Consider the following 24431-nt stretch of genomic DNA (forward strand, 5'->3'; position numbering starts at 1 on the left):
TATTGTTGATTTTGTTGCAAATGGTGTTTAGTTCCAATAAAGGATATTCACAATGACATAAATATAGAGGAGATCACCTTAACCTTCTGTTTTATTCAATTTACTTCATGTCATCAATCAAATCAAACTACTGTAAAAACTACTTTAGTGTATAAGAATGGCTGTGTCTGGAAGTTACAGCACTCTTTTCCCATTATTTGCAGATCCCAGTGAGTAAAGACATGGTACAAAACTTTTACACCTTCTTAAAGTAGGTGTCATCTGTGATATGTATTTGCACTGATGGAATGTATGCAAAATTTGAGCAATGTATTACCTTTTCTCTCATAAGATCAGCTTTCTTCTTATTTTCTTGAATTACATTCTGATGGGCTAGAACTGCCTCTTCATGACTCAGTTTCCCTTGAAGCCTCCTACACTCTATTTCAGCCAGCTGGTCTTCCAAATCTTTTCCACGCATCTGTTTTTGCCATTCCAAGAATTCAGATGGGTCTCCAGCACCTCGTAGCAAATTTTCAATTCTGCAAGAGAGAAGGAAGAGTATATGATTCCAGGAATCTGGCTCTGCAGCTCTGCCTTGGTTCATAAAACACTTCTGGTAGTTTTTTGTGGTAGAAGATGTTTGAGGAAAAAAAGGCAGTCATCGCAAAGACATTTCACAGATATATTTATTTCCAGTCTAAGAGATGTTCCTACTGTGTGGAAAGCCTGGGAAAGGTAGGCTCTAAGGAAGTACACAAGGGCATGCACCTGAAAGTTTTCAGTAAAGCAAAGCAAGAGGGCAAACTTTAGCTACATATGGATTCTCACAAGGAGCAGGGAGAATCAGGCTGAATATATGTACATTTTCTCAGAGGATTACTTTGCTTAGAGTTAGGAAGGGCAAATAACTTCTCTTTTTGGCAGTGTTCTTGAACACTTTAACACAGAGAACTAAAAACTTTTCTGCTTAATTCTAGTTCTGTTTTGCATTTTGTCAATTAAATAATATTGCTGCAAGGAGGCAATAGCAGAAGTATTCTGCTATTAAGCAAAGCCACAGTCTTGGTTTTTGTGCTCGTCTGAGACAGAAAAGCATAGCAAAACCCTGGGGCAGGCCCATCAAAGTCCTGCAGCAGGGAATCGAATTCTCAGCCAGAGAATCTGGCCAAAAATTAGACCAGAGACACAAAAATGCAGTGATTTGAGCCTTACTGCTGCTCCTCAATGCATACGTGTTTATGTGTCTGTTGTGTGTTATATGCAGCTGAAGATTAAAACAGTGAACAGCATCATATGTAATATAAAAGAAACTCAATATACTTACATAGCTGATAACAGAACCTGTGTGGTGCATAATATCTTACTGCTAAAATCCTGATCTATATACCAACATTTGTTAGGTTCAAAGACCAAATCCAACTTTTTGGCAGTCGTTCCAGGATTTCAAATGGTAACTATATGTGCAATGTAGCCTGCTAAATCAGCTGGATTAGAAATAATACTTAATCAAGATGACATGATACAGGTTTTATCTTTTTAAAAATTATTAGTGCAAATGTTCTGTAATTCTTGCCACCTGCAGTGGCCGTAGAGGAGGGAGTCACCCTCTCCCTAGTGCATGTTGGCTGAACACCTTTGCTGCTGAATACGGATTGCTTATGTCTGAGAAACCTTTACCTCAGGATTCCTTAGAACACCAAAAGAACCTGCAACCTCCTGTCCCCCAACCTTGCCAGGATTTAGCTTCCTGTGTTCAAAGACAGCTCTGTTGTGGTGCAACATTGGATCAACTGCAGGGAAAAGACCTGTGTGAGGAAGAACTGTGAAAAGTCCTGTTGTGTGTGTAGTTTCATCCTGGGAGCCACATTTAAGCTGATGTTCACAGCCTTTTTCCTTCCCGAGCTACACTGAACACCCAGCCTAGTATCTTGTTGACCCTGCCTGTTGACGTGGTTTCCTGGCTTGACCTCGATCCTGACTCATCACTACAGACTCCTATAGCAATCACTGGACTGCCAGCTGACCTTCCTGTTTGTCACTGAATCTGCTCTGCTGCCTTGCCAGGGTACTGAGCAACCTGGCTGCTGTCAGTGAGGACGTTGTCCCTACACGTCTTGCTGTCACCCTCAACTCCTGGCTCATCTTGCCTTGTGGAGCAGAACACTCTTAGTTCTCCATATCTTACTGCCATAGCAGTAGGGGTATTTTAATATACACACACAAACAAGTTCAAGTATCAGATTTGGCATGCAGTTGACCACACACAAACCATATATGCACTGACTTGGCTTAATATATGTGGATCTTTTATAACAGATGCAGAAATAGATGTGTATTTGGGCCATTATTCTGGAGAATTGGAATAAATGTAACAAGTCATCTTTACTGGACTTTGCAAGTGGATGGTAGCTAGAGTGCTAGATCAGAACACAGCCACACTGTATACAGCATCTACAGTAAAACAATGTCTTTAATGCAGACTTTCATTTGAGCCCACTTTTTATTTGTCAGCCATATTTACAGAACAGCTTCCTAATGGCCTACAACAGATCCATTATTTTAGTTGACCTGGAATTTACTTAATTATTCTTAATGGGTAAATTATTCTATATCCAGGAATGTGAGAGGTAATCTGAGAACGCAGCGTGATGATACATACCTCTTCAGCTCCTGTTCCATTTTCCGCTGATAGAGGGCACTCTCTCTTAAAATAGCTGCAGCATTTAATTTAATAGGTATATTGTCAATCTGTCAGGAAAGAGAATGTATGTACTATAGTTAGTGATGTAAACCATAAAACAGCGTATAAAAACATTTCAATGGGTTAAATAAATCGACCTAAGACAGCATAAATTTTGCTTAAAGCATTCATCTAGCATTAATCTGACATTCACAATGAAATTGCATGCTGTTCATAAACCACTCAAGCTGCTTAAGAAATCAGCAAAGTCCCCCAAGTGGATTATAAATTTGTAATCACTCTTGGACCATGTCAAATCCCATAGAATGTGTTCACTTCCTTTCATTTTTAAATATTTTTTTCTCAGTGCTCATATACATACTGTGCAGGGCTTCCATCTGCTTTGCACAAGGAAAAGAAACAGCTCCTCTGAAGGACGGCAAGTTAGCCCAAACCATTCCAGTAAAACATAAACAGTGCCTTTCACAGGAAGGTGTCAGAAGTGTTTTACAAATAATCACTATTATAACTTCAAACTATTTCTAAGACAACCGGTATCACTAATTGCTGTGCCAATTTTCTAGACAGTAGAAGTACGGTTCTCAGTGACTTTCAAGCCTCATACTGTAACTTGGACTAGATCCTGTGGCTGCTTTGCAGTTCTTCAAAGTATTGCCTTAGGACTAACTCCCAGACAACATCTAAATAGGGACCTAGGGAGGGAACAACCTCTCTGCCAGTTAGAAACGTTCCCTGCACAAGTAGGCTATTCAGAAAAAATAGATCACCTCTGCAGACACATACAGGAGACCTGATCTGAACCGAGGCAAAGCTTTGCTGGTGGGATAAGAACTGGGATCATTCCTGCAGAAAACAAAGCTTAGTCATGACACGTCTGACCTAAATCCAGGCAAGTTCTGTGCTCAGAATCCAAACATGTATTTAAATTCCAAATTAACAGCTTAATGAGTGGCTGAGAAACAGATGTACAGAATCACGCTATATACTGCATATACTGTATGCACAAATATGTATTGCAGTCTCCTGAAATTCATAAACTAACTGGAAAAAGCATGTTTTATAATTGATATTAATTAGGTAGGTTGAGGATAACAAACACATGCTATCAACCAGAAATTCACTAAGTAGAATAACTTCTGTTTTCCATACAGATGGTGCATTTTAATGGACAGAAATTAATTACCTGCCTGTTCCTTGACAAAATTACGATAACTTAAAGAATTTAGGAAAAGAATCAAAAGCAATGTACTCTCTCTTTTTTTTTTTTTTTTCGATTCCCAAATTTCTTCTTAATGTCTAATGGTGTTCTTCCTTCCTTTTGGTCCCTATTTCTCAACTCAAAGTTTTCTGCTTTTTATGAACATTCTTATCCTAGCCTGTATTTCATATACTACACTGTATATAAAATGTCTACTCTAAGTAGACATTTTCTCTGACACCCATGGAAATTTTCATAGTTCTGGCAATTACCTGTGTATACAGATTACAGGTTCTATATTTACTAACTATAATTTGGATAGAGAACTGAACTAAGAATGATTATGGAAATACCATTAACCTCAGGTTCCCAGTTTATTTAACAGAAATATGAATGTATTTTCTGCCCATATAGTCAAAATAACTAGGGCTCCCAGACAGATGCAGGAAGGTATAAGTAAAATAACTGAATAGATTCTTCTACGTCATGTGGTATCAAGGAAGTTTTGAATTTTACTTGTTTTCTTCCTGTTGTGAAGTATCTTCCCTCTTTTCAAGACGAGAAAATGGAAATAATCGGAAAATTGCAGAACACTGCAATTCTTGTGGAAATAAACTGTATCCACTATTTCCACCTAATGAACACACAATAGCTCTCTGAAACCAATAAATATGTAAGAGCAAGGCCTCATATGAGCAAGAGGAAGACTGAAACACAGTGATGATGCATTTGTTCTATCTCATTCTTCCAGTGAAAAGGACGAACAGATATTTTGGTAACAGCATTGAGAAATAATTGCTGCTGCATATAATAAATGTGTCTGAAATGGAAAAAAGAGAAGTATTTAATATACTGTGGGTGTTCTAAAAAGAGGAAAGGAAAATACTAGTTTGTTAAAACATACAATTTCATTAATTTGAGGACAGATTATAATCTTATTTATAAATCTTGGATAAACTTTTCTCTAAGGACTTTCATACTCACAGAGTTTCACAGGCAGGAAGGCAATAGGAATAGAAGGCATTTTAAAAGTCAGTAACAATATGCCTGCCTCAGCTTGAAAGTTATAGCATCCTGAGTATCACCTAACTGACCTTTGAAGCAAATGTGTTCAGATAAGATAAAACTGATTGTGCTCCTACAGGAGATCCAGCAGGTATTGGAAGTGGCCCTGATCAATACCACAAGATGCCAGATGCCTATCTTTATGCCACTGAGGCTGGTGGTTTGACTCTTACTAGTCTGCACTGAGGTTTCAGTGTTTCAAAGCATCAGTAAAGGAAGTGGAATATACATAGTCTCAAACTAAGCTCACATAATTACAGGTCATGTTTGTTTGTGCTAACTATGAAATGTTTCCTGTTTTGTTGGGGTTTTTTCTCTCTCTTGAATAAGCAAGGAACTGCAGTCTTACTGTCATGTAATTAAAACAGTGCTGGATTGTCAGCAAGCAGAATGAGTAGGTTATTAATGATAGCTTTATTATGTGATGAACGCCAGATATGCTTTAGAAATAGTTGTGGAATGCCCAGTTCTCCAAGCAGGGAATCAGTTTTTTCCAGAGTGCACCTCTGTACATAAAGGGTACCTCTGTACATGAAGGGTAGGCAGACCTGCTCACAAGGTATTTGAGGTCACGGTACAAGCACAGTTTCCACGTGAAAGTATTCTGCATATGAACTTGAAACATATGAAAGGTGACAGATTGAAGGATGTAAGACTGAAGATTATCTGTAGTGCAGTCACTGCAGAAATAGCAATGTGAGTTTTCATGCATTACAGTGTGAAGGCTGAAGAGCCCATTTTCCATGTTTACAGTTCTCTGACCCTTGGAAATCCTAGCAGAGAAGCAATCAGTATAGTGGATTTTATGACCTCAGCATGTGTCTAAAGGAAACAAGACAAACATCCAGACTGATTGTACATTGTGTATCAGACAGTCATTAACTGGAATGATTGCTCAGCATTCTTTAGGATCTCATTTTGGAACAGTGATTTACAGATGCAAGATTCTTCTGTCTCTGTGCTGAGATCTTAAACCATGGGTTCACAATTATTTTTTTTTCCTTGTGGGCTATTCCCACTCCTTACCATTTTACACAAATGTTTGTCCCTTTGGAATTGAAAACACTGTTGAAGCAATATGGGTACATTGTGCAACTGCACAAACTTACCCATCAGGTCCCTCAGGAAATCAACAGGTCTTAATTGCGCTGACCAGCCTCATCTAGAATCTCCTCTCTGAACTTTTTCTTATTGGTCCAGGAACCCCACTAAAGCTCAGATAGGGGCTTCAGTCCTCTCTCATTATGCTGGAGGTGATTCTGGTCCTGATTCTCTCCAGTTCAGACACTGTGGCCTGGTTGGTGAAGGTACTGCCTGTGCTTTTATTACCTTTGGCTCCTTGTTTCTCTCACCTCCTGGAGTAGCCAAACCCTCGTTGCTCCCAGACCACTTCTTTGTGTAATTGTTAATGGTGCATAGGCCAAAGTTTATGAGCCACAGACCCGACCTATCCCATTCTCCTGGACACAGAACTTGGTGTAAAAACATGGATTCCAGTAGAGTTTGCATCACCAAAGAGTTTGCATGTGTGTTTTTCACCCTAAAATTTTCAAGTACATCTTACAACAGTGCCTTAAAGGTTACTCACCTTGCTTTGGATCTTTTGAGCCTGGAATGTTGGTTTATTCTTCATACTGTCATCTATGTTCTGCAGTTCAAACCAAAAATACATTATTTCATTTCAGAGACAGATTTTCAAGTATTCAGTGAAGTATATTATTTACTAAAACCCACTCCTGAATATTCATCTAGAGTAACAAGTACAATCATAAGGGATGTAATGTAGGATTCTTATAGCCACAAAAAACTTGCTATGTGCACCCAACTTAATTGGAATGTTTCATATCAAATGACCGTACTAAGGTAGGTCCAATTATTGACTAAATTTTATTGACTAAAATAATGCTAAAAACATAATGGTGATGTTTTCTTTGACTGCAAAGTATTACTTATAAATAAAAATACATTCAGCTCTTAACTGCAATAGATACTGGGAAGACAAAAATAGCGTGTCAAAGCACATGTGCTTCACGCAATTATTAATTAGTGGTAGAATTCTACCCATGGCTATTAATTTAATTTTATGTGTTACCTATAGATACTGATGTGACAGTGTCTGGTGTCACAGGGATGAGCACAGTGAATAGAAAATGCAGATGTGATGCCAAAATGAATAGATTACATACATAGTTTGGTGACAGAGTTGTGAACGGGGAATCAACCAAAGCAAGAATTCTCTCTGAATGGGACCATTATTCCCTCAGCTTGGCTGCTCTGTGGCATAAAAGTTAATGGAAAAATAATATGTGGGTATAGAGAAATATTGCCAGTTTGGAGACTTGCTGGACCAGTGTCACAGGAAGGCTGTGTGTCTCAACATTGGGAGAATAATAAAGCAGCACCAGAAGTATAAGAAAAGAGGCATCCAAAGAGGCAAATGTTGATATATGGACATGAAATGACAGTAGAACTATAAATGACAGCACATAATTCCTAACCCCAAAGAAATAAAAATTTTCAAACACTTTGAAATATCTTTAAGTACTCCATTCATTTTTCATCTTCATACTGAGAGGTTTTTAGGTAAGAAAATTTTGTAGCATACCTCTCCCTTTTCAGGCTTCATGGCTGCACACCTGAACTGATAAGCATTTGCTTTCCGGAGCAGATCCTAAAATTAAAGTGATTAACTTAAAGATTGTGTCACATTTAAATTCCCTAGTAAGAATTTTCTGTCTCAAAAAGCCTTGCAGCCCAGCCCAGTATAATGATTTGTTTCCAAAGACTGAAAGCTTGACTTAGTATTTATGTGAATTTTCATTCCTGATTAAAGTACTTGCAGTAGGCAAGTCTGGATTTTCTACCTAGTTCTGCCTGGTTGTATCCCCTGTGTAGGGGCATCAGGCCTTTGATAGGTCTGCCCATATGAAACATGTTGCTCATCCATAATCCAATTTAAAGGCCTTGTAATTATCTATGCCACATCAGTACTACAGGTAGGAAGGCTTTCCACATAGCTAAAATACAGTGGCTTTCGTTTTGAGTGAAATTAGAAGGCTATGCTCAGAGGAGCTGAGCACCAGGGGTTGCTCCAATAGGCACAACCCCTCACAGTAATTCCACCTGTCATTTTGAAGGGGGAAGTACAGGCAGCCACATTTCTAGTTTTCAGATATTTCTTTTGACTGTAGACACTAATCTTTAATTGAACCCATGAAACACAGACTAGAATTTCTAATGGCTATCTGGACAGCATCAGTGCTTCCATAACTGCCTACAGCATGGGTTCCAGCGTTCTCACTCCTCCCAGCTGCCTCTAGGAGAGGCACCTAGAATGATCTCAACAGCTTCTGCAAAAATGCTGTGAAACAAATAGCATTTTTAATACATATTTCTTTTAGGACCCAGCATTTCAGCTTGTTTAGCAAACAGCCTAGGGAGCTGACCTTTGTGAATGCTTTGGATGCCTTTTTTAACATTCCAGAGGCAACAAAAGCTGCCGTTATTGCAGCTATAATTTCTGTAGCGGTTTTCCATTGTTCCTTGTATTCATGCATTTTTTCCACTGAAGAATGTGGCTGGTAGTTAAATGATTTTTTAGTTGTCATAGATTTTTGACACTATATGCTCTGATATCTTGCTTTTCCTTCCCAGTTTTTCTAGGACGTTTGTACACACAAAGAGCCACACCAATAGGTGCATACTTTCTACATAATATGGGAATAATACAAGGATAAAAAAGAATGTTGCAGTGTTTTCTAATGAAATACCAAGCCCAGGTAATGTGATGGCCTGGCAAAAGGAACACAGCGTTTATCCCCCTAGAACCTATGACATATTAAAGCATTTACTATAATTTAGGAGCTGAATCCAATGCCCCCTTCACAAGGACATGAGAAGAGCCCCAAACAGTGATAAATGGACTAGTGAAAGCCAGAGTAAGGCATTTTCAGAATGGGGGTGGGAGAGTGCAGATAAAAAGGAGTCAAATAGCATGCCTTTTATCAAGCTTACTCGATTGGGTATTGTGATTGCAGTGTGGGGCAGAAGAAAGTGCAAACTGACATTTAATTAATTCCCTTCCAAGGAGAAGACAACAACAATCTGCTTTAACTATGATAGGAGCTAACTCATTGAACAGGGTTCATATCAAAGTTTGGATCAAATAACTAGACGTGTTTCTTTTTCCAGGCCCTCCCTTCTCCTGCTCTCTTAACACACAGACCATGTACTCTGCTTCTTTACAAATCATGATGACTTCCCACTCTCTCAGCCTGCTGAAGGAAAGAGTATGTAGGCTGCACAAAAAAATAAGTCAGAATCTGCTGATGTTTTAAAACAGTGGCTTATGACATGTGGTCATTTATCAGTTACTATAGAAAAAAAGACTAATATTGAACATATTTTTATTTTGAAGCCTTATTAATTTAATACCTTAAATATCCACATGTCCTGTGGGAGTAAAAGAGCCACCGACTATTTCAAGGTTGTGAAGAGATGAAAGTAAACATGCTTATGCTACCTTACATGGCTACTCGCATAATTTCACATATAGTACTTGTACTGTGAATAAAAGGTGGACCTTGTCTCAAACAATTAATAATAAACTAAGGAAAATGTTAAAAGGGTGATAGAATAGAACAGAGGATACAAACTTCATGACTCTGGAGAAAGAGCCATGAGCTACTAAGTGCAAAAGCAAGTATGTTTCAAATAAAGTTCTAAGACTTGTGAAAACAGAGTATTACAGAAGAAAGAAAAGTTTAGAAAGTTTAAAAGAAAGAAAATACTAGAGTAAGAAAATAATACACTTACTGCTGTCTTCTGGCGATTTTTTGTTTTGATTTCCTCTAGTTGCTTTTTTTCCTTGGGAGGTTTGTAGGTGGTTGGAGGAACCTACATTAAAAGGCAATAATCTCCACAACATGGGGTATAGAACATTCCAAGTGACACATTCTTTCAGGAAAAAAACACATTCACTTTTACCCTACAACAGCCGCAGTTATTTTTTAAATACTAATTCTTTTCTATTAGTGCCAATGTGGAAGACATGGGCAGATTCCAATTAGCTGAGACTACCCAGGCTTTTTTTCAATCCTGCCTAATGTAATATGACCCCTGGACAAAAGACCAGGAAGGAAAATCTGAAACTAGTGCAAGAATAGCTAAAGATATAATAAATCCTATAGGCCCTATCAATGGGATAAAGAAGTTGCCAGAAGGGGAAACTGTTTGGCATCTCATAAACTTCAAAGCACTGAGAGCCAGTTAGGGTAGCTGAATAAAGTTCAGTTCTGGAGCTCTTTGGCATACTTTGCAGTAGTTTCAACAATTTTCAGACACTCCAAAGAAGTTTAGGAAAGAGAAATCCTTTGAAATGTATTAAATACCCAGGAACTTCATTGTAACGAAGGAAGTCTTTGAGATGAAGTGGTGGGAGTTGGAGAAAACAAGCAGCTGCACTTGCCCTTTCCCTGCAGTCTTCCCAGGAGGCAGGGAGGGCCCTTCCAGTGTTAGTCAAAGAGTTGGGAAAGCCTTCACATGCCAGAAAGTGCTACAGACAAAGGACTATGCAAGACTTACCGTCTGGCTGTCATAAGGATCAACAGGAGACAAGGGACTGTATCATTTTGAGTTAGGCTGAAACTTCTGGGGAATTTCAATATTTGCTTAAGCAATAAATATAGCTTAGAAGCAAACTCTGAAAAAAGACTGTATGACTCCTGCCTATGTGAGTGAGATAGTCTGCTGAGTTTACTGGACATCTTAAATATTTATCTTGCTAAAAATGCTCCAGCTCAATTAGAAGTTATGGGATTACTCCAAGAATTAATATGGGAAAAATCTATAAAATCTATAATCTGTATTGTAGTGCAGGTCAGGTTATGGAACATGGGGACCCCACCTAGCTTTACTGGACAATATAAAGAGCTATGCTTAGAAAAATTCATGGGTCTGATGTACTTTCTTTGCTATTTGCTGTCATTTGTTGCGCAAGCAGAAACAGAAGCAGCTAACAACCGATACATCGGTGAGACTGCTCAAGTATTTTTGTGAGCTTTTTAAGTGAAGTGTTGCCCAGCAATATCTAAGAATTTTTATTATGCCTTTATGGATGATGAAATTAAAGCCCAGAGGATTTGCAAAGGGTTGCACAGGCAGTGAGTATCAGTTTATTTCACTCTTCTTCCCAGTCATGTACTTTACCTGCAAAATTGAACTCATCTGCCAGTGTAAGCTGAAAATCTCTCCTCAGAAACTGCTATGCTTACTCCAAGTAATTTAAGAAGGAGAGTTTTCAATCATCAGCTCTGTTTCAAAAAATGATCTTAGCCTTGTAATTTATCCCTCAGATACCACGGTGATGAGTACTAATCAGACAGATAGACAGTGCAGCAATTACCTAGTTGCTGGAAGAGGATAAGTCACTATAAGTAAAATGTAAATTCCAGCAATAGAAAGATCAAAAAGGCCAAACTGTGCCTACGTCATCCTAATGTGAAGAAAAGGTGGATGGGAGTAAGCCCCAACCTTGCTTTTCCTCTCCAGCTAGTGGTCAGGCTCACTTACACTTTCTGGATATCATTTACCAGTGGTTTATTTAGGGAACAGATACCACAGGAAGTTTAAGGAAGAACAAAATGATCACTTGAACTTTGGTAGTCAACACTCTTCTTTTAAAGTTACTGTTGTGAGATGGACAAGGGCAAGTTAATGCAATGCTATTGTATTAAGAGCTATTTTTACATAGTGCAAGATCATAAAGATATTTTTGGGTCCATATATCTGCAAACAAAATCCTCTGTATCGGCCAAATTAACCCATTTAATTATTTTAATCAATCAAGCAAGCAGCTCCATTCATGAAGCACAGCTGAAATAGTAGGGAAAATATTTAAAAAAAACCCAGTAAATTTGGCCGAACGGTGTTACAATAACATCTCAGTGCAGCCTCTTAATTTTTAACTATATTATTGGTTTACAGAAAACATAAAAGTAAAATAATTGCACAATCTTTTTATTCTAGTGCAGTAGTGATATTGAAAGGACAGATTTCATTTGTAACTCAAGGCCAAGATTTCCAACGAAGTGAAATGTGTTCAAAACATTTTGCATGTTATCAGGTTTAAGCACCAGTCACCGTTTGTTTCCTTTGCAATCTTTAATCTAAAGCACTCATCTTCCTTTGTAGAATTATATCTGTGAATGTGTGTGTGCACATGGGCGTGCCTGCGTGTGCATCCACGTGCCTGTGTGCAAAGGACCATGGAGAGAAGAATTTATAATCTTTAGACCAAGTATTTAGAATGAAAAGTTTCATTATCAAATTTCACAGCTGAAGTGCTTTTCCTTTCCACTTAGTATCCCCTATTTCTGACAAGTGTTTATGATGATGAATGTGTATGACAATAGGACTTGATGATCTTACAGGTCTTTTCCAACCTTTTATTTCTGAGGTTCTGTGACAATGAATGAGGCCTCCCAGGCCTATGTTACTCCAGGGCAAGTTTACAAGGTGAACGGACAGTCCCATATCAGTACGGCCTTCTGCAATAACCCGCATCTCTGGTCTGTTGTGAAGGAAGCGTGTGTTCAGTGTGCAGGACAGCTGTCCTATCCCAGCTCCTCAACTCAATGTATGTGATACGTCTCATCTTTCCCTTTTATCTCTACCATAGAGTGTAATGCAACCTATCTAAAAGAAATACTTAAAATAATAATCCTATTAATCAGGATGAACTAATGTCAGCACAGGGATGCAATGTTATCAGTAGCCATTGCTCAGAATCCAGGCGCCTCCACATGAGTTCATACAGCTGTTTCGAAGTCGAGCGGTAGCTACGCCTGTAGCTGTTGTGACTACAATAGGCCCTGCCAATACGCCACACGGCAGGTTCCGTCACAGATGCATGAGAACCATGTGAAAAAATGGGTGTCTCATAAAATGAACAACTTTGTGAGAAAACGGATGAGACCATTTCTGCAGCAGATTATGGGATGTAATCTGGAAGAGCTTTATTTCCGTGCATTCCTCTCAGTTATGTACAGCTCTCCACCATGCAGTAGCCAATAACTAAGGGACTTTACTCTTTCTTGCCATCTGGGCTGTCTTTCTAGCCTCTGTTCCTTTCAGGATCTAAAACAGTGATACTGGCAAAAATACGGCAAATTAAAGTGAAGCTTAATTTGCTGAGATAGGTACAGAGCCGAGCACGACATATGCCACTACTGTGCTAATGGGGTGAGATTCATACAAGCTTTTACATTTGCAGACTTGGCCAGAATGTAAACCAAACTTAGTATAATCCTAGCAACACAAACAGAATTCAGTAAATGCACCCGCATTAAAGCAAATTTATTCAAGAAGGGCTGCACAGCATAAAGGTACTAAAATGACAGCAATATGACTCATTCCTATACTGATTAAGTAGTTATTAAATGCAGTTTTTCAGAGCCTGGTATTAAGCTGTTTCAATGTAAAATCCCATTAACTGTATAACACGCTACCATTAAATTACTCTGCCATCCTAAGATGTAAATGGTTTCTAAGAGCATTCAACACATGTATTATTTAAAACCTGAAGTGCTAATACAAGGTGGCAGCTAATGCCCAAAACTATGACTTCCCAGCTCACTTCCCACTGCATTTAAATATAGATGATTTTGTAGTCTTTATTAAGTTAGTCATAGCAGCCTGATCCTTTTGGTTTGCCTTACCCCTGTGAGCTAACTTAAAACCAACTGCGTGTCTCCGACTTGTGCCAGTGTAACTGAATCACAATTTCAGGCAATGAGTAGAATAAAAGCATAGAATTTGAAAGATAAATCTAGTCTCATTTATATGTAAGCAATAAATTAAAACTGAAAAAACCCTTAATTTTAGAGGTTCAAGGTTAATACAAACATAAAGGAATAAAATTCCACCGTTTAGGAGCAGCTTTGAACCTGGAGTCCATCTCACTTCCAGTGGAATTTCTTTGCCATTTATTTTAATGAGAGTTCATCTACCAAAAAATCTGTACAAGTTTATAAAACAATTTCATTTGAATGTTTCTTTCTTACCTGTTCCAGTGCATTTTGTAAAGCAAAGGTCTTACAAGCCCAAGGACACTTGTATCAATGCTGAAATTACTTTGTACCCATTGTATAGTTCTACCTCCAAAAGTCACAAAAAAACTGCAGGAATCTTCTCCCTTTCTTCTTTGTCTTACAATTTGCTTCCACAACATTCAAGGAAATGAAAAGAATTAGCTTGGTTTGTTTCAGAAATGTGACCCTCAGTAACACAGAATATTGCAAAAATCCTTGATGATCTGTCAAAGGTTGTAGATTTTCTACAGTTATTCTGAAAGAGGTTATTAACTCCCCTACCATGATTTTGTGCACAAGCAGACATGAACTGTAGTGTCTCTGAAAGCATAAACAAACTCACCAGTGTCCTTTTTTCCAGTACTGGTATTGGCAGAGGTATAGGAATGGCACGTGGTCTGGGTACAGTCAAATTAAATTCCTTTGGCTGAGTGACTGTCGAAGTCTTGACAGTGGTAGTGTGATTATTTAATTTATCTGTGAGCTGTTCAATCAGTTGCTGTATTTTGGGCTTCCATCTTCAAATAAAAACACAATTTTCAATTTTATTTCATTTTTTTCTTTCATACAAACTTACATGCAACATATGATTTGGCATTGGTGCAAATTCTCTAATGCCATTCAGTTTTAATAAAAATGAATCTGTACTCATGATTTAGCTGGACTGTGTTACTTCCCTTCAATAGCTGCTCATCCATTCAGACTACTCGTGGTGAAATAGCCAGTTTTTACTGAATAAGCAACTATGTCACCAGTTCATTTTGCAGCAGGACCAGACTATGAATCAGAAAAGCAGCTGCCATAAGCTAAGTGCACACTTAGCATACTTTGCTGAAGAGACTATGAACAAACACCGGTCTGAGTATTGCCACTTTCACCACCTGACTCAATCTCACAGAACAGGCAGTTCTCACTAAAAAAAAAAAAAAAAGATGTAAGGAGTTGAATTAGCAAATGAACCCTGTGGGGCAGCCAAGATGATCTTGGTTTCTCTATGTTTGGCTTGTATGAAGGTTCAGACTTCTTCCAAGGTGTGACAGGAAGGTGCAGAATTCCAGATGACACAAACAGGTTATCACAGAGCTAATTATGGCAACAGCTTCATGTCGGTAATTCCCCCTCTGTATGTGTGCTACACTTTGGTATTACACATGCAATTGAGCCTTCCCAGGGCTTAAAAAGCAGCTGACAATGCAATTTTAAAGTAACTTGTATGTGACTATTACCTTAGCTACTGTTGTCATTATGGGATGAGGCTAGCAAGTGACTTCTGTTTGTTACACTGAATGTGAAGGACAGCCCCAATAAGTTTAGTGTTAATGAAACAAGCCATAGAATAAGTATCTTTCTCTATGCATATGTACATATAAGAAGCATGTGGATACATGTGAATATGCATCTTTATACTACTGTAAGCGTATGTCATAAGGAGAATTACTACAGTGGCATTTGGAGCAGTGCAAGCCAGATCTATACATTTGCTTATCTGGCATAATCTATGCTGTATGAAAGAATTCATTCTACTGACTTTGACATGAGTTAGAACTAGATGCAAGTGCTTTTCCAGGCTGACATTGCTTGTAACACACTTTTGTTTAACAGTGTTTGCCATCATCTGGGTTAATGTACACTGCAGTGAGGAGGATGTGTGATTGCAGCCATGTAGATGTGCCAACACAAGCTCTGATTTCTCCTTCCTGAGTACGGATGGGAGAGGCAGAGTGGCACAACACGCTGCAGAGCTACTGTCTCTCCACATGGAAATGTTCCACTTCAGCAAGGGCAGTCATGCTACTGTATCACCACCTAACCAATGCGTGGACACACCTGGCATCTCAGAGTATCTTAACTGTTAAATGATGCTGCAGTTGTGTAAATAAGAGTTGTCTACATGCTTATCTGATTTGGTCAGAAGGGATTTTACGACCATCAGCATAAACAAGTCTCTGCGTAAAGCCAAACTCGGGGAAGTCAAACATCTTCTTTCATATGCTTAATGTCATACAGACGTTGAAGTGACTTCTGAAGCACAAGTCTAACTCTGTAAGATAATTTGAACCTTCTCTTATTTTTGTTTTTGGGTTTGTGTTTTTTTTCAGAGATGATGTTTGATCTGTTCAGGGGCGCTGAGAAACAAATGTACAACAGCTGCAAAAGGACTCTTCTGTGAGAGACCCTTTGGGTAAGTAAAACAGATTATTACAGTCTCTCCAAGACAAGAAGGGTTCTGAGTGATTTCAATAGGAGGAACAGGTGAGCAGCAAAGTAAACTTTCAGGGGAAGCTTTCCCCAGCTTTTCAACTTTGAGGTGGCCAGAGGCTACTGAAGTACTGCTTACCTTAGCAGTGGGTCAATCCAGTTCTCTTTTACATATAGTGAATCGTAGAGCTGACTCCATTCATCTTTTATCCATGTGTTCAAATACAAGGCATTGAAGAAGTATCTAAGAAACTAATAATAGGTAATTTCTTTTATATTTGACTACTGAAGGTACGGTGTACATAAGGCTATAAAAAGGTAGTTACTTTTAGTACAAACACCGCTGAAGAGCATGCTTGTATTTTACCCTGTAATTGCATATCATAGGTGCTTGATATTTGTAAGCTCTTCTTAGTTCTGACAGGCCAGCTCCATATATTTCAGCCCTATTTTGTGAAACACTAATAGATCCTAAAATATTTCTAGTGGCGATGAGTTGATACAACTTTATTTTGCTTCAAACATCATGAAACAAAAGGTTTTATTCAATTTAAAAGGATTTTATTCAGAGTCTAATACACCCACAGTCAACTCCAGATTACCTATAGCTAGATGATCCATGGTGTCCAGAAACATCTCAGGTCTGGCACTGCACCTTAATTACTTAAATTCCTTTCAGCTCCCTGGGAACTGGGCGGGGGGGGGGGGTGTGTGTCTGCTGAGAACTATAGTAACCAGAGTACAATATGGTTTCTTTTATTGAAATACAATTAATTGGGTTATACCCACTAAACTAGAAAACAGAAATGTGGCACACTTACACACTGTAGGGCTCTATGTGCTGGAGAAACAGCAACTTGTATTTACCTGGAGTTCACCAGAAGGTCAAAAGCCTTTCTTTAAAAATTGAACTGCTCATATGGCCTTTGGAAACAGACTCTCGAAAAATGGCACTCAGATTCAGTGCTCATTGTTCACAGGGATATAAATTCCAAACTTGAATCTGAACTTTTTCATTAAAATTCTTGGAAGCGAAAGTACAAACAAGTATCATGCTGAAATAATCCCGATAATAGAAAAAAGCACACTAAATAATATTGACATTATGAGCCATACTGGAAAGCACAGTGCAGTCACTTGAGAAGCTGTGAATGGAGACTGCAGAGCTTATTAATTCAGACTTGGCATCAGCCCCACCTTGGGTTGGTTCTGCAGAGCTATACAGGTCTTTGCATTAAGTTTTTACTTCTAGAGAACTACCAAGGAGCTGCTTAATTCAGATGTGGTGCCAGGCCCAAGGTGGCTCTGGGCTTTGTGAATAAATTGGCTATAAACAATTCAGATTTGACTCAAGGTCTTTGTTGCAGGTGTTCAATAGGTGTAGAAAGACTGCAACTTGAAACATATAGTCTTGATGTGACTATATTCCAAGGAATTAATCTGTAAATTTAATCTTATTTTCATCTATTCTGCTTTTGGTGGAGTCAAAAGACTGACCAACAACTGAAGGACTAAATGAATACTGGCCCCTTGAATTCCCATTCCTGTCTAGAAACTACTCCTCTTTCCCAAAATGGCAAAATGGCAGATGCTGGAATATCAACACACCATCCAAAGGAAGATATTCAGAGGTATTCAGAGAGCTAGCAGAAGAAATTAATGTAGAAATAATGCAGGTGATTATTCATAAACTCTCCAGTTTTCTTCCACTAACTTTCACTAGGCTGAACTCCTCCCTCTCTTGTGCCCTTCGTATTCCCCTTACAGCCTAGTCTGTCCTCAGGGCCTCCAGTCAGTTGTCTACTACATTGTCACGGGAAACTAGGCCTCTGAACTGCTGGTTCAGCTCTCCCTGACTGACCTCCATCTAGTTCTCTAAATATTTGCTCTAACTATCTTTTATGAAGTACTTGCAACTCAACTACCTCTTCAAGGCAGATGAAACTATAATAAAGGCACACAATGAGTGATTTCTAGGTGTATTTAACAGCTGGCTATTACCCCTTGAGGCTTCCTACTGCAACACCAGTTATGTACTGGTTATTAACATTTCACACTGTATTAAGAGAAATGGGCGGTTATGAGATTGATAAATGCTATGAAGTACTCCTGTGAGGTACAGAGAATGGTTAACTGTAATCAGATATCAATACTGTGATGTGTATTTTAGTACTCATCTAGTCACAGCCCTCAGAGAAATGCTATGGCAAGGATATACCCCAATATGCGTCATATTAGAGAAGGCTTTGAATGCAGCCCTGAAACAGTGCTCTGGGCAATCCAGGGATTGCAAATGACAATGCAGGATTATCAGACATCATTTTAGACCAAAACCTGACCAAACCCACAATCTTGGTTTTGATACTGCACCCCACAGATGGTGAATGTGGGCAGAAAAAGACTCTAGAAATCACTGCATGTTGCATTTCTTAACAATAGAAACTTCGGTGTTTTGTGAACTGAATTGCTGAGGAAAATCCTTCTATTGCTGTTTTGTCTTTGGCCACTTGTGACACAGGTGGAAACCCCAATATCAGCAGTCATTGCTTTTATAGCAACAAAATGTAGCTAGAATATCTCACTGATTTCTGTTTGGATGTTGCCAGCATCTGTCTTGTTACAGAAGTCACTGGACAGTCATTTTGGTAACAGCATTATTCTGCTTACTCCTCTGTCTTGGATATTAACTACTCACAGAGCACGATAACCAAAATTTATTTCCCTTCTCGAAGTGGTGGAATCACACCAGAAATTAATTGTACCCATTTTTACTATTTTAATGTACTGTGGCTGCAGTAAGACAAGTGTGTATAATTAGTGTTTTCTAACACATTTTTCTAGGTGGGCTGAATTAATACCTTGCTTTTGAGAATTTGGACATGCCCTGCTAATATTCTTAACATATTTTTACACAATGGGATAGTACAGAATTCTAAAAAGCAAATGAAAAAAGGGGTTTCCTCATCTGGTATTATCTTTACACCTGTGTAGTTGTTTGCAGAGTTTAAATCCTTGTATTCACAACATAAGCTTTTGACTCTTGAATTAAAGAAGTAACTGCAAGAAACAGCAGGTTCTGTTTCACTATACAGATGAGCCGCTACCTGAGAATGCCATTATTTTGGCTGTACGCACCAACAGCTATTTGCTGTAGCAGCAAATGCAATCAAGGAGGTTGCTGTTCTCTCTTCATCTGCTGCATCTTTCCTTCTTATTAAAACTACATCAACCACCTGTAGGACTGCAACAGTGAAATGAAGAGGAGGGCAAGAAGCTCATAAGAAGGCATTCCTGTGAATAAATTGTAATGGGCAACTCTCTTTTGAAGATCCTGAGGTAGAGGTGTAGGGAAAAGTGTCCCATCATGGTCTCAGGTACTTCTGCCATTGTGTAAACCTACTTCAACTTTTTTTACCCTCATATTCACCATGAGGCTGATCTTGTCCTACAGTTCCTACCTCATCATAATAGCAATTACAATATTCAGTTCTTATGTAGTAATGTTCCTTTGCAGATACCAGAATTTCTTCATTGGGTATTATCCTATGGTTCTGTAATTATACGACCATAAGGAATTTTTGCATGTGTTCTTAACATTACAGAATGAGAGCTTACGATTTTCTGTTCAAGCAGATGAACATGGGTTGGTGAGGCAGCATTATTATTCTGCCAGGATATTCTGCCCAAATGAAAATACTTGAGCATGACCAAATCACAGAGAAACACTGTGACTTTGACTTGCATGGGTTCCATCATGCAGTCCTATAAGAAAGAGGTTTACTCACACAAATTGATCTTATTCAACTGAATACTCCATTTAATTTAATTGAGATTACCCACTTGATTGAAGTTTATCTGTGTGATTAAGAAACTCCACTTAGCCTGCGTTGTGAAGAAAAAATATTTCTTATTTTAAGTAAATCCATTCTAAGTAAATATCTGTGAATATTTTTTCTGCATCTCTACTGAACTTGGATACAATAGCCATCAGACAAAGTCTACAGGTCAGCATCCTGAAGGAGAATCCCAAATTTCAGACAACTTTTGTTGCTAAGGCTGCAGATCTGCCTTCTACTGTTTTTTTCTCTGTTGCTGGGGGTACCAAATGCTGCTTCTAAATCTTCTGCTGCAGGTGCATTAATATAATCTAACATCACTTCAGAGACAAAGAATCTCTTCTAACGCAAGAGGAGAAAACCGAGGTACCATGGTGATGAGGATCTGGTAAGATACTTAAGCAAACAAAGTTACATCTACAGAAAAAAAAAGTAGCAGGTGCGTACCACTGCATAATGCAGCACTTGCCTGCTGGAAAAGAGTCATTCCAAACAAGGACAGGGAAATTATCTGAAATAGAACATCAGGGCACTGACACTTAAGCCATACAAAGCTATGTGAATGGAATCAACAAGAGATAACTGGCATGAAGTGGGAAAATTGTGTTGCTAGCTGAATGAGCTCAAGATGCATCCAATCCAGGGGCTTGTGTCTAGGATGTTTACAGATGAAGGGGCTGGGAGAGTATTTTAGATAGAGTGATTTGTCTGGCTACCAGATTATAATAATTCTTCTAGCCACCTCTCTGTTCTAACAGTTAATGAAATATATAATTATTACCTCCAAATGGAATAAAAACCATTCTATAGTAAGCCCATCAAAACAAAGTGTTTCCAAAAAACATTCTGCAGACAGCCCAACCTACTCTCTCCCTACATATTGCAGAGCAGTAGTACTCGTTAAAGAGACACTGGCATCCACATAAACATTCAAAGTAATCAGTATAAGCATAAACCTTAGCTTTTTGAGTAAAGTACTAAAAATTGCCTCTCTCTTGGATTTCACATTTGTTATTCAAATGCCGTGTTTGGACTATGCTTTGAAACATCTGGATGATCAAAGTTTACATATGCTGTGTCACCAGTAATTTAATTTTTAGCCTATTTTCCTAAGAAAACAGGGCTTATGAGAAAGCACTCAATTTATCCCTCTGCCCTTCTTTACAACATAGCTTTTAAGATAACCAGCACTTTCCACCATCTTGAAAGAGTAGCAGAAGACATTTATATTTCTACAAGTTTAATGAAAATTAGCAAGGAAGTAGTGGAGTGAAACCCAAATTTGTGACTCTAGAGAGGAAAAGTCAGGCAGAACATTGTTGTCAAACTTCCTATTTGGCAACAATGGTTTGGCCATTTGCACGTATGTTGCAGGAGTTAATAGGTACATGCATAGCTCCAAATCAGCAATTGGTTTTTGGGGAAGGAGAAAAACTGATTGAAGGACAGTAGGCTTTATGGTCAAAGTGGTAGTGGGTTGTTCAGGGAAATAAAAAAAAACATTAATCAGTAGGAACTGCAAATTTCAAGAGATTCATTGCATATGAAAAAAAATATTCTCCTGTCTAAAGTAAAAGAAAGAACATGAGCAGTGCCAAGAGTGAGTAGAGTTAGAGGGACAACTGTAAGTCACTTGAACTGTAAAACCTGTGATTATTCTACCTTCTCAGATTATATAAAATACACTTAAAATCAATCGTTGGATATGAGACAGTCACTGCATACGTATAAAAGATTGTAACTAAGTATAAGTATGAAATTGTAGGGTTTTGTAATAACAAAATACTAATTTAATTTCTGACTTTAAACAGAAAATAACACTAATTTCTCAAATTATCCTAAAGGTTGAGAAGAGTATTCTCATTAATAAAACACAACAAACAGAACATTCATTATTTTTTTTTAATTCTTTTGTGCTTTCATTACCTTTTGCATTTTTGCAGTGTCCAGAGATTTCACAATTCTGCTGAAGTGCTGAAAACCGAGCTCTTCTAGTTGAAAAGTAGCCAGATAACAAATAACTATCAAAAGATACATAAATTTAGAATGTGGCAGGAAATTGTAATACACCTATATCCTAGACTCAGCATACTCCAGGATTTAGACTGTTACTTGAAATATTTGTCAATATTGTTTTTCCAACTGGTTAATACAACACTTGACAATGGGAAACTGTAATATGAAGTTATAAAGTTGACCTTATATTCATTATTAGCACCATGACTCTGTGCTATGGTACATATAGATTCTTCCTGGGTCAGGTCCAAGCTAATGCAAATCTACACAATTTTATGGAATCCTAACAGCTGAGGATCTAGTCACTTACATAACATATGTAAAACAACTGTAGTTATCTGAAGTCCTTTTGATGCCTGCAAGTATCTGTTTTGCTAAACTGGGAGATGGACAATAGCAGCATTTGGAGTACTGTAAGGCCAAAGGTAAGATCTTGCCATGATTTCAGTCATTTCACTATGCCAACATCACTGCTAAAATAAGCAGCTCTGTCAACCCCTAATTGCTGGTTCTTGTCCTCTCCTTTTACTTCCTGGTGTTTCTTCTCTTGGGCAAGTAGAGTCACCCACACAGCCAAATTAAAACAGATTGTGAATTTTAACCTGAAGCATTTTCTTGATCAGTTTACTGGATGGCTGCTAAACACAAGCTCTAACTCAAGAGAAGATATGACATAGAAGTGAGAATGAGTGGCCAGAGATGAGAAAAAGCGTGGCTTGTTTCTTTGGACAGTGGTACCAGTTTATACAACAAATATCTCTATATTCCATCTGTGAAATTCTGTGTTAGTCTGGCAACAAGGCAAGGAGTCAGATGGCTCCTGAGAGACATGACTGAAGAATTCCTGACAGTATCACATTGTTGGAAACAGCTCTCTTAATGTAACCAGAATTTCAAGTGTAAGCAAGCTTATTCTGAGAAAATATAATGTGAACAGGAGATATAAAATAAAGTTTTGATAGTGAATTTTTCAACATATTTGGGGTTCTATGCTTTCAGAGAGAATAGCTCTTATTATTCTATTCCAAAATCATAGTTTATTATACATAACAACATTAGACATAACAAAAATTTAAACATAAAATACAGAATTTCCAATATTTCTCTTTTTTTTTTCTTTCAAGTGACCACTTTGCAGAAAGCTTGCAGAACGTGTTTTTATTCTGAATTAGAATAAACCCACATTTTAAAATTGTGAATTTCTCCAGGAAATCCAAACCTGATTCTTGCACCCCCCTCTGGCAAGTATGCAGTTCAATACAGGAAGAGGCACGGTCAGCGCTGAGCCTGTAAAGTTCATGAGCCCTTGTATTACCTCTCGTTTGATGGTATTCACCTTGATCAATCAGGCTTCACTTGCACTGCAGTATTCTAGCTGCCACCAGACAGTAATGATAAAAATCAGGAAATCCTGACCAGTGTGGTGCAGCCAACTCAGTGTATCGTTAGGCTTCAATCTTGTGGTTTAGCATAGCAACATATTTAAGCAGTCTTAGCAGAATATACATTTATCTCCTACGGGCTTTATTAAATTCAAATCTGCTCACACATAGCAACAGCCTTCATAAGCAGCTTTGATAATTTAAGTGTCAATGCAGCTTGGCAAAGGGAATCACAAGCAGCTTAAAAAAATGTAAGCCAATGACCTTAGACTCTCAACTTGTTGACAAAGGAAAATTTTCCGGGGTCTACCCTCTGCCTATGATTAATGGAGGCTTTTGAGTGGACCAGTCCTGACAATCCAATTATAGCAACACTCAGCTTAAAGGTATAATTTATGTGCCCCAGACACTGGAAAACATGGCTTTGGAGAAATCGAGACAATGAAGCATTACCATTTAGAATAAACTCGATATACTATTAATTTCGTCCTTGACAGTTTAGGTTCTCTTCCATTTTTTATTTGATTTACATTTCTATACCTTTCTAGATTGTGACAGAAACAACCAATATTGCCAGAAGAATTTAATAGCTTTTAAAACATAAAATGTAGATAATGTAGATAAATTAGAAATGCTTTTTTTATTTTTTAAACCACTGTGAATTAAAATAACTGGCCTTTTCAAAGTACCCACAGAGGTTCGGAAAATATCAGACTTGGAGAACCAATGCCAGTGAATTTGTGATTTCAACTTATCTAGGGATTTAATAAATCAACCTCAGTATAAGTGTATTAAACACATAGCATTGAAATATTTTTAAAATTATGTTTTAATGTACTTCTCAATGCCCGAAATAACTTTGGGAGTAGTAATTACTCTGACTAACTAGCTCACACTATCAGATATAGTTGTATTTCTTGTAACTGATTCTGTCCGAGTAACCAATGAGTGGAAGGTAATTGA

The 24431-nt window shown here is 38.1% G+C and overlaps 1 protein-coding gene across 1 annotated transcript in view; it reads right to left on the minus strand.

Annotated features, from left to right (window-relative positions):
* Positions 1–24431, minus strand: part of CFAP99 (cilia and flagella associated protein 99) — a gene marked incomplete at both ends in the record, with an annotated part of 51751 nt that overhangs the window by 15427 nt on the left and 11893 nt on the right. Inside the window, 8 exons of the mRNA XM_084266853.1 lie at positions 317–521; positions 2642–2730; positions 6535–6594; positions 7552–7617; positions 9762–9842; positions 14379–14553; positions 16374–16486; positions 21997–22091. Of these exons, the coding sequence (XP_084122979.1) occupies positions 317–521; positions 2642–2730; positions 6535–6594; positions 7552–7617; positions 9762–9842; positions 14379–14553; positions 16374–16486; positions 21997–22091 (884 nt within the window). The remainder of the gene's footprint in view (positions 1–316; positions 522–2641; positions 2731–6534; positions 6595–7551; positions 7618–9761; positions 9843–14378; positions 14554–16373; positions 16487–21996; positions 22092–24431) is intronic.

Source organism: Gallinula chloropus (assembly GCF_964237585.1).
Source record: "Gallinula chloropus genome assembly, chromosome: 7".
NCBI classification, from domain to species: Eukaryota; Metazoa; Chordata; class Aves; order Gruiformes; family Rallidae; genus Gallinula; species Gallinula chloropus.